An 11,461-nucleotide genomic window follows, 5' to 3' on the forward strand; every position below is an offset into this window, starting at 1 on the left:
GGATATAAGAGTGGGGGGTAAATTACAACAAAAATCGAAATTATGTTAAATACATATAAGTCTACATTTAAAATTTGCAAGCTCTAGCTCTAAAGGTGTGGGAGATATAATTAAATAAATAGCTTTCGATAAGGTTTTTGATCGATAATAAAATATCGATATTTAGAGAAAAACTTGATATGCATGTGATATACACGGACCTAGAAAAAAAATTTCAAGTCTCTAGCTCTTATATCTTCTGAGATCGACGCGTTCATACATACGGACGGACGGACGGACGGACGGACAGACAGACGGACAGGGCCAAATAAACTCAGCTCGTCACCCTGATCAAGAATATATACTTTGTGGGGTCTGCCACGCCTCCTTCTGCCTGTTACATACTTTTAACAAAACCATTATACCCTGATTTCCCATTTTCAATGGGTTCAATAGCAAAGCAAACTCGTACTGTGTATGGTACTCACGAGTATGCATGCCAAATTTCAGCTCTCTAGCTCTTATATCTTCTGAGATCCTTTTGCTCATACGGACGGACGGACGGACAGACGGACAGGGCTATATCGACTCAGCTCGTCGTCCTGATCAAGAATATAGATACTTTATGGGGTCTGTGATGATTCCTTCTGCCTGTTACATACTTTTCACAAAACCATTATACCCTGATTTCCCATTTTCAATGGGTTCAGGGTATAAAAAATGTACCACAAATCATGACGGAGCCACCTTCAAAGTCTGTCCTTGAAAAAAACATAGGATCCTTCCTCAAATCATGCTAATAAGTATCAAACCCATCAGGATTATCCAGGTTAAACTTCTTCCCATCAGAAAATATGACCTGTTGGGTAAAAATTTATAAATATACTGTAAGCCAAAAGACGATGATTCAAACGCGCGTATGTCAGATCGGTCGCAGTATGTCTTTCGGCAAAATCAAGTCGAGCAACCTTGTGGCGATTTAGCAACATGGATGCTTTGGTCAGTTTAGACGTATTTATGATTCCTGAGCTCTTAAGTACTCGCCAAACAGTCATCGCTGACATAGATTCGCCCACATGTGAGGCCAAAGCTGTACAAGCGGTTGAGCTATTGCTAGCTTTCTTAATAATTTTGCGTTTATCGTGCGCAATTAGTAACGGTTTTCACCCAGTACGTCTTTTTGATCCTTATTCTTAGGGGTTATCCAAAAAAATTTTAATTACACTTTGACTTTTTCTCAAAATTCGTAAAACACTCCAAATAGACTCTCCTGACTCGAAAAGTGAGCAAATATGGCCCTTTTCATAAGATAATTGTTTTCCAAGCGACATCTCTTAAAAACTATCTAAATTTACTTAATTACAATGTCTGTAAAGCCAAAAGTCTGTTCCGCACTTAATAAACTCAAATTTGCGACCGTGGACTATAATTATGATACACAAAAATGCAAGCAAAAATGCTAGCACGGAGCAAAATTTAACGGTTCTTTCTCTTTTAGTTTTCCATAAATTGAACAAAAATTTCAATAAAATCTACTAAACATGCTCCAGTCTACAAAGTGCTGTAAAATTTATTTTTGAAAACCCTTAAATACATATGTTGTTAAAACAGGCTCAAAGTTTAAGTTGCTGGGTGGGCTGTAATTATGATAAGCACTGTAGCTTTCTAGCGATTGAACGGACAACAGCGGGAACTTGTTATTGTGCATGGTTGTTGTGTAAGGCATGAATAATAATACTAACGTTATGGAGGAAGAGCGGCGGTAATACCGAAATATTACTAACAGTGAAGGTAATACCGAACTCTTGATAGCTCTTCTTTTAGATTTTTATCATTAATAGTGTGAATATCGAAATCTTGAAAGGGTTTGCCATGCTTTTGCAAAGTGTTAGCGTTTTAATGATTATTTGTGGGAAGGGTTTGAAAGCACTGATGCGAATAAAGAGTATATTTTCGTCAATCGTCCGTTACGTTCCCGTTTTACATGTATAAGCCTTTATTCTTCTTATTCTTGCTGCGTGTGGAATATTGTAATTATAAATTTTTTTTAAATATAAATTATATTTTTTAATGACCGTATATACAGCGCGTATGTTGAGCTTACCTTTGAAATTCGATAGATCATCCCGTTATGTTTTTATCGATTAAAAACATTCAAGTTCAAGTCAGATGCCAATACAGCTAATTGTGACTGAATCTTAATTTTTTAAATTTGTCAAATATTCAATAGAATATGTAGATCATATGCTGAAAGTCTCATCAAATTCCGTTAAGTCAATCGACGTTAAAAAATAATACAATGTTTGGCCAATTAACAAACGTGCCCGTGCAGCAGCTAGCACATTCTTAGAATCACATCAGCAATTAGTTTGGTTTAGTTTTGCTAGATGGCGCTGTAGCAGTGAATCTATTTCAGTTTTGCAAACGCAGCTTCGAAAGGTGAGGTGGCGTTGTGAGTAGCGGCGTGACGCTCTCGGGTTCGAATCCAGAGCGCGCAATTGGTGTTTTTTTTATACTCATTCACGAAAGTGAATTAGTATATTGGTTTTGTGCAATGTCCGTCTTGCTGTCCGTCCGTCCGTCTGTCTGTCTGTCCGTATGAACGCAATCTATTTCGGCGCTATTGAAGCTAAAGACTTGAAATTTGGAACACATACTCGTGTATATCTCCGATTTATAAAGTGTTAAAATTTTCCCCAATCCGCCCACTAGGGGCGTGACAAATCGGAAAATGCATTTTCCGATATACCAGAAATCATGCTATATTTGATGCCAGAGACCTCAAATTTTGTATATACAGTTTGGCAAGAAAGTGTTTACACACAGGGAAAAAATTTGAATTTTTTACTTTGAAGCGAAATAAAAGCAGTAAGAATATGCATATTCAATTTTTTTTAAATGAAAGTAGGTATATTAGACTATAAACTATATTAGTAAGTAAAAAAAATTACAATATGTTTCCATTAACAAAAGAAAATAACAAAAAACAAAAGAAGTAACAAAAATCAGCTGACAAGAAAGTGTTTACACAACTAAAACAATTAATTCATTATAATGTTTTAACTACTTTTTAGTTAAAACTAATACTTTTTTTGGCCACCGTTGGCATCTATGACTGCTCCCAAGCGTCTATTCATCGATTGGACCAAGTTTCTGACATATTCCACTGGGATATTTCGCCATTCCTCCAAAACAATGGTTTTCAGCTCAGTTTTATTCTTTGGATGCCTCTTGGCGGTCCTCTTCTTCAGATAAGCCCACAAATTCTCAATGAGGCTTAAGTCCGGGCCTTTAGCTTGCGTATCCAACACATTTTGTCAGTTATAAAGTAGCCAGCATCTCACAATATGCGCCTTATGTTTGGGATCATTGTCTTGATAAAACCTTATAGTTGGTTTGCCATTGACAAAGAATCCAAATTTGTTGGCACTGGTTACTAAATGTGTGCGCAAAATGTCAAAATACTGTCCAACATCCATGGTGTTCTCAATAAAACATAGATATCCAACTGCTTTGCTTGAGATGCACCCCCAAAATCAACAGTCGGTATTATATTTTTCTTCTCGAGGGCTTTTAGGGGCTTGCCCCACTCTCTAGTTGGACCATTGTTATAATATACCATCATTTTGGATTCATCGCAAAATATTACATCATCCCGATATGAATCTGGCTGATTTCCGTGCATTTTAGCAAACGTTAGACGCTTTTGAGCGTGATCTGCCGACATCAGTGTTTTTTTCCGGGCTAGTCGGGACGACAGATCATTACTTTTTAGTGCTCTTCTGACACTTTCCCGGGAAATGGTTATGCTACACTCCTCCTTCAGCTCACTGGCAAGCATCCTGGTCAAAATAGTTGGTTTCTCGTCCATTTTTTTTTGCTCTGCCCTGGGTGATAATAGATGAGGGTGTCCTTTAACTTTAACCTTTAACCTTTAACTCAAGCCTATCCTCTTTTTTTGCACGGCTTAGTATATTATATACTGTTTTCCAAAAAATCAAAGACATTTGGCCAATCTCTGTGGCAGTTTTACCCGCCAAGAGACATCCAAAGAATAAAACTGGGCTGAAAACCATTGTTTTGGAGGAATGGCGAAATATCCCAGTGGAATATGTCAGAAACTTGGTCCAATCGATGAATAGACGCTTGGGAGCAGTCATAGATGCCAACGGTGGCCAAAAAAAGTATTAGTTTTAACTAAAAAGTAGTTAAAACATTATAATGAATTAATTGTTTTAGTTGTGTAAACACTTTCTTGTCAGCTGATTTTTGTTACTTCTTTTGTTTTTTGTTATTATACCCTGAACCCATTTTCAATGGGAAATCAGGGTATAATGGTTTTGTTGAAATGTATGTAACAGGCAGAAGGAGGCGTGGCAGACCCCACAAAGTATATATATTCTTAATCAGGGCGACGAGCTGAGTTGATTTGGCCCTGTCCGTCTGTCTGTCCGTCTGTCCGTCTGTCCGTCCGTCCGTCCGTCTGTCCGTCTGTCCGTATGTATGAACGCGTCGATTTCAGAAGATATAAGAGCTAGAGACTTCAAATTTTTTTTTAAATGTTCGTAATTACAGCGCGCATATCAAGTTTATCATTAAAAATCGATAACTCATCCCAATCTTTTTTTATCGATAAAAAACCTTATCGAAAACCAGTTATAAAATTATATCTTCTACACCTTTATTGCTAGAGTCTCAAAATTTTTTAGGTATGCCTATATGCAATTTATACAATTTCGGTTTTTGTTAAAATTTACCCCCCACCCTTAAATTCACCCCCTCACCCTCACTTTTGTAAAAAGCTTATTTCAAATACTAGAGACTTGTGCTTTGGCAATTACATGCATATCCATGTCATAATCATAATCTGAAAGTTTCATGAAGATCGTACGTCCACAAAAAAGTTATTAAGCAATTAAGTTCTCATAGTAAGCGCTCACTGCCGCCCATGCGTGTTTATGCGTGGTTGCTTGTGTGTGTATGTGTGTGTGTATATGTGTGTGTGTATGCGTTTGTGTATGTATGTGTGTGTGTGTGTATGTGTGTCTGTATGCGTGTGTGTGTATGTATGCCTGTGTGTGCGTACGTGCGTGTGTGTGTGTGTGTGTGTGCGTGTTTCTTGTGTAAGCTGAAAGTCGCGAAAAAGTATTGAAATATCTATTGCTCCAAGGTTCAGGGGATCTCGTAGTCGAGCAGTCTCGACTAGAGCTTTCTTACTTGTTTTCTTTTGTTAATGGAAACATATTGTAATTTTTTTTACTTACTAATATAGTTTATAGTCTAATATACCTACTTTCATTTTTAAAAAATTGAATATGCATATTCTTACTGCTTTTATTTCGCTTCAAAGTAAAAAATTCAAATTTTTTCCCTGTGTGTAAACACTTTCTTGCCAAACTGTATACTCGGGCTGATCACCCAAGACCAAAAAGTTTTGTCGGATATATGTCCGCCCACAGGGGGCGTGGCAAACCGCAAAAGTTGATGTCTCCTAAAGTATAATAGCTAAATTTAGCAAATAATATAAAATAAAATATTAGCTAATTTTAGCAAATTTAGATAGTTAAGTTACCAGCTTAGTTTTGTTATTAACCCGGTTACTAGAGAGATTAAAATTGTTTGAATTAAAAGTGTTAAACCTAGAGCTAATGGATGAATTATATTAATAAAAATAATTGATGTTAAAAAAATTATTGAGTAAAGAATTAATTGAAGAATATCAAGAAATAGTTTATATAAAATATTAATTTTGGGGATTAATGAAAAAGAAATTCTTTTTTCTTGAAGTTTTAAAAGAAAAAATCTTATTTTTGGTTTACAAGACCAATGTTTTTATTAAACTATTAAAACTAATGATTATAATTTTATATTGAATTTTACCAATAGTTTTATTTATTTTTGGTTTATTTTGTTTTGTTTCTAATCGAAAACATTTACTTTCAATATTATTAAGTTTAGAATATATTGTATTAAGTTTATTTTATTTTTTATTTATTTATTTAAATTTATTAAATTATGAAAATTATTTTAGTATAATATTTTTAACTTTTAGTGTATGTGAATGTGCCTTAGGTTATCAATTTTAGTTTCAATAATTCGAACTCATGGTAATGATTACTTTCAATCATTTAGAATTATATAATGTTAAAATTAATTTTTTTTAAATTTTTTTAAGACCTCTTTGTTTTATAAATAATATATTTTGAATGGTACAAATTTTATTATTTTTTATAAGTTTTGTTTTATTATTAATAAATAATTTTTTAAATTATTGAATAAGAATTTATTATTTTTTAGGAAGAGATATGTTATCTTATGGGTTGATTTTATTATCATTTTGGATTTGTGCTCTTATAATTATAGCGAGAGAAAATATTAATAAATATAATAATTATGAAAAATTATTTTTATTTAATATTTTAGTGTTACTAATGTTTTTAGTATTAACTTTTAGAAGAATAAATTTATTTATATTTTATTTATTTTTTGAAAGAAGATTAATTCCTACTTTATATTTAATTTTAGGATGAGGGTATCAGCCTGAACGTTTACAGGCAGGGATTTATTTATTATTTTATACTTTATTAGTTTCTTTACCTATATTAATTGGTATTTTTTATTTAATAAATAAAACAGGGACTATAAATTTTTATTTATTAAATAATTATATATTTAATTATGATTTATTGTATTTTTCTTTAATGTCTGCATTTTTATTAAAAATACCAATATTTTTAGTTCATTTATGGTTACCAAAAGCTCATGTTGAAGCTCCTGTTTCGGGTTCTATAATTTTAGCTGGTATTATATTAAAGTTGGGAGGCTATGGAATATTGCGAGTGTTAAGTGTTATACAATTAATAAATTTAAAATATAGATTTATTTGAGTTAGAATTAGATTAGTTGGAGGAGTTTTAGTAAGTTTAGTATGTTTGCGACAAACTGATTTAAAATCTTTAATTGCTTATTCTTCTGTTGCTCATATAGGAATTGTATTAGCTGGTTTATTGACAATAACTTATTGAGGATTAAGTGGTTCTTATAGATTAATAATTGCTCATGGATTATGTTCGTCTGGTTTATTTTGTTTAGCTAATATTTCTTATGAACGATTAGGAAGACGGAGTTTATTAATTAATAAGGGTATATTAAATTTTATGCCAGCAATAGCATTATGATGATTTTTATTAAGTTCAGATAATATAGCAGCTCCTCCTACATTAAATTTGTTAGGAGAAATTTCTTTATTAAATAGAATTGTTTCTTGGTCTTGAATTTCAATAATTATACTTTCTTTTTTATCTGTTTTTAGCGCAGCTTATACTTTATATTTATATTCATTTAGTCAACACGGTAAAATTTTTTCTGGGGTTTATGCTTTTAGAAACGGTAAGATTCGTGAATATTTATTATTATTATTGCATTGATTACCTTTAAATTTATTAATTTTAAAGAGTGACTTATGTTTTTCATGGTTATATTTAAATAGTTTAACAAAAATACTAATTTGTGGTGTTAGTGATATGATAAAATCATTTTAGATCGTGAAATATTTATCAATTTGTAGAATTGCATTTATAAATTTAATTTCTGTTAGAATTGTATGTTTTATTTTGAGTTTAAATTTTTTATTGAATGATATAATTTATTTTATTGAATGAGAGTTAGTTTCATTAAATTCGGTTTCAATTGTTATAACTTTTTTATTTGATTGAATAAGTTTATTATTTATATCATTTGTTTTAATAATTGCTTCTTTAGTAATTTATTACAGAAAAGAATATATAAGAGCTGATATTAACATTAATCGTTTTATTATATTAGTTTTAATATTTGTTATGTCTATAATATTATTAATTATTAGACCTAATTTAATTAGTATTTTATTAGGATGAGATGGTTTAGGTCTTGTTTCTTATTGTTTAGTTATTTATTTTCAAAATATTAAATCTTATAATGCTGGTGTATTAACTGCTTTGTCTAATCGAATTGGAGATGTAGCTTTATTATTAGCAATTGCGTGAATATTAAATTATGGAAGATGAAATTATATTTTTTATTTGGAAATTATGCAGAATGAATTTGAAATAAGTATTATTGGTGCTTTAGTTATATTAGCTGACATAACTAAAAGAGCACAAATTCCATTTTCTTCGTGATTACCTGCTGCGATAGCTGCTCCAACTCCTGTTTCTGCCTTAGTTCATTCGTCTACTTTAGTTACAGCTGGAGTTTATTTATTAATTCGATTTAATATTTTATTGAGAAATTCAATGTTAGGTCAATTTTTGCATTTATTATCGGGGTTAACAATATTTATAGCTGGTTTGGGGGCTAATTTTGAATTTGATTTTAAAAAAATTATTGCTTTATCAACATTAAGACAATTAGGTTTAATAATAAGAATTTTATCAATAGGTTTTTATAAATTAGCTATATTTCATTTATTAACTCATGCTTTATTTAAAGCATTATTATTTATGTGTGCAGGGGCTATTATTCATAATATAAATAATTCACAAGATATCCGATTAATAGGGGGGTTAAGAATTCATATGCCGTTAACTTCTGCTTGTTTTAATGTTTCAAATTTAGCTCTTTGTGGGATACCATTTTTAGCCTGATTTTATTCAAAAGATTTAATTTTAGAAATTGTAAGAATCAGAAATATTAATATATTTTCTTATTTTTTATATTTTTTTTCTACTGGTTTAACAGTATGTTATTCTTTTCGTTTAGTTTTTTATTCAATAACTGGGGATTTAAATTGTAGAAGATTAAATATATTAACTGATGAAGGTTGAATTATATTACGAGGTATATTAGGGTTATTATTTATGAGAATTATTGGAGGGAGCATATTAAATTGATTAATGTTTCCTACCCCGGATATAATTTGTTTACCTATTAGTATAAAAATATTAACTTTGTTTGTTTGTATTTCAGGAGGGTTAATTGGTTATATAATTTCTTTAAGAAATTTGTACAGAGTTAATAAATCTTATAAATTTTATAATTTGTCAGTTTTTATAGGTTCGATATGGTTTATACCTTTTATTAGAACTTACGGAATTATTCATTTTCCTTTAAATTATGGTCAAGTTGTTTATAAAAGTTTTGATTAAGGTTGATCAGAATATTTTGGAGGGCAATATTTATATAAAAAGTTAGTAAATTATTCACAAATATTACTTTTAACACATAATAATAGATTAAAAATTTATTTAATATTATTTGTATTATGAATTTTAATTTTATTAAGATTTTTAATGCTTTTATAAGTTCAAATAGCTTATATTTAGAGTATGACACTGAAGATGTTATGGAGATTTTTTAGTCTTTGAATATTTTATGAATTATTATTAGTAATTTATAAAATAGAGAAATTTATTTTTACAATGAAAATGTAATGTTTTGTTTTAAACTATATAAATAGAAGTGTAAATGGAATTTAACCATTAAAAGAAAAAAGTTAGCAGCTTTTACTTGAACACCACACTTCTTTAATTGGAGATAGTTCTCAATTTTATCATTAACAGTGATAAGCCTCTTTTTGACTTCAATTAAAGAATAAGGGTATAATTACCTAAAATTAGGTCGAAACTAATTGCAATAAATCGCTTCATATTCTTTAATAAGGTAGATTGAATAATAGCTGGGGATAAACTTCTATGAAAAAATGCTAAAAAAAAACTTACAAAAAATAAAACTTCTGATAAAATAAATAAAATTATTCCTCATCGTAATCCAATAGTAACAGCGTAAGTATGTAATCCTTGGTATGTTCCTTCTCGTGATACATCCCGTCATCATTGATAAACAATGAGAATTGTGATAATATTACCTAATAAAAATAATGATGTATCATATTGATGGAATCATTTTACTATCCCTGAAACAGTTGTTATAGCTCCAATAGCTCCTGTTAGTCATGGGCTGTAGTCAACGAGATGAAATGGGTGATTTGAATGACCCAAAATTAATTTTTACGCCTTTTGAGGGTAAGCATTCAAACTTTGCAGTTAGGGTACCGTTATCACGTTCTAAGAACTGACCAAAAATAAGGTGTCTACGCCCAGTAGGGGCGTGGCAAATCGGAAAGAACTTTATTTTCTACAGTATTAGAGCGAAACTTAGCTACTTAATTGTTGATGGGATGTGAATGAGTATTGCGCGGTCTGTAACGCTCGACTGCAACGTTCTTACATGTTTTAATTGTTTCAAAATATTTATATATTTAATTAAATGAGTTTTCTATTTCTACACATCCTTTGCAGTGGTCTGTAATCAAAATGTTACCATAGCCCACGGCCTACTTCCAAATTACTACTCCATCTTCACGGCAGAGGCTTTTGCTGTTTTAAAAGCTTGTCATTTCGCTCAGAAAAACAAAGGCAAATTTATTATCTGCACAGACAGTTTGTCCACACTAACTGCAGTACAAAATCTCAACTGCTATAACGATGTTATCAGTGGCATCCGCAGCTTATGCATCGCAAACAATGTTGTGCTTATTTGGGTACCCAGTCACCAAGGAATCCCTGGCAATGAAAACGCGGATACAGCAGCTAATTTAGTTGCACAATCCCCAACCGTCATGCATATTCCATTAGCTGAGACTGACATCCGCTTACAACTTATTCGGCACGCCAACATAACTTCATGCGACTGGAATAACTTCCACCATCGCTACAAAACGTACAACGCTACTGGACTTGGCAGCAAATATCCCCCCAATACCCGAAAACAGGAGTGGTCAACTTTTGTTCGTCTGCGTATTGGACACACATATACAAATCGTAGCTAGCACGTTTAATAATTTTTAGATTTATATTTTTTTATATTATCTAATAAATAAATAATAATATTTCTCTTTTATTTTTAAATACCTCGAAATCGAAATTTTAACCATACTAAAAATAATGTGCTGATAGCCACGTATGCCGACGATACAGCCGTACTGACAAGTAGTACCTGCATCAATAAAGCTACAGCGTCATTGCAGCAGTAAATGAGCAGTTTTGAAGACTGGGCCCGCAAATGGAATATTGGAATTAACGGGAGCAAATGCGCAAACGTTACGTTTACCACAAGGCCTTTAAACTGTGGTCGCATTAGCATGCAGGGTTCAACACTACCGCACAAAAGAAGCCACAAATATCTGGGCGTAGTGTTACACAGAAGGCTTACATTTAACATACACACCACGATGGTCAAAAAGGCTGTAATGACCAAAAGCGCAAAGATGTCATGGCTTCTTATGCCGGCCAATAAATTTTCACTATACAATAAAGTGACAATTTATAAAGCAATACTCAGCCCCATATGGAGATATGCGCTTCAAATCTATGGGATTGCGGCAAAAACAAATCTAAATAAAATAAGAGTTGCACAAGCAAAAATCCTCCGGCAAATTTGCAATGCTCCCTGGTATATGCGTACCAGGGACATTGAAAAAGATCTCAGGGTCCCCAAAGTAGGA

At 31.7% G+C, this 11,461-nt stretch overlaps 1 protein-coding gene across 1 annotated transcript; it reads left to right on the plus strand.

The window, feature by feature from the left end:
* Positions 1 to 7,789: 7,789 nt before the first annotated feature.
* On the plus strand, positions 7,790 to 9,276 carry LOC26528151 (NADH-ubiquinone oxidoreductase chain 5-like). Its single transcript, XM_044011437.1, is given in 1 exon segment — positions 7,790 to 9,276. A coding segment is annotated over 1 exon segment (972 nt). The 5' UTR covers positions 7,790 to 8,252; the 3' UTR covers positions 9,225 to 9,276.
* The last annotated feature ends 2,185 nt before the right edge of the window (positions 9,277 to 11,461 follow it).

Source organism: Drosophila mojavensis, unplaced genomic scaffold, assembly GCF_018153725.1.
Source record: "Drosophila mojavensis isolate 15081-1352.22 unplaced genomic scaffold, ASM1815372v1 contig_136, whole genome shotgun sequence".
In the NCBI taxonomy this organism is placed as follows: Eukaryota; Metazoa; Arthropoda; class Insecta; order Diptera; family Drosophilidae; genus Drosophila; species Drosophila mojavensis.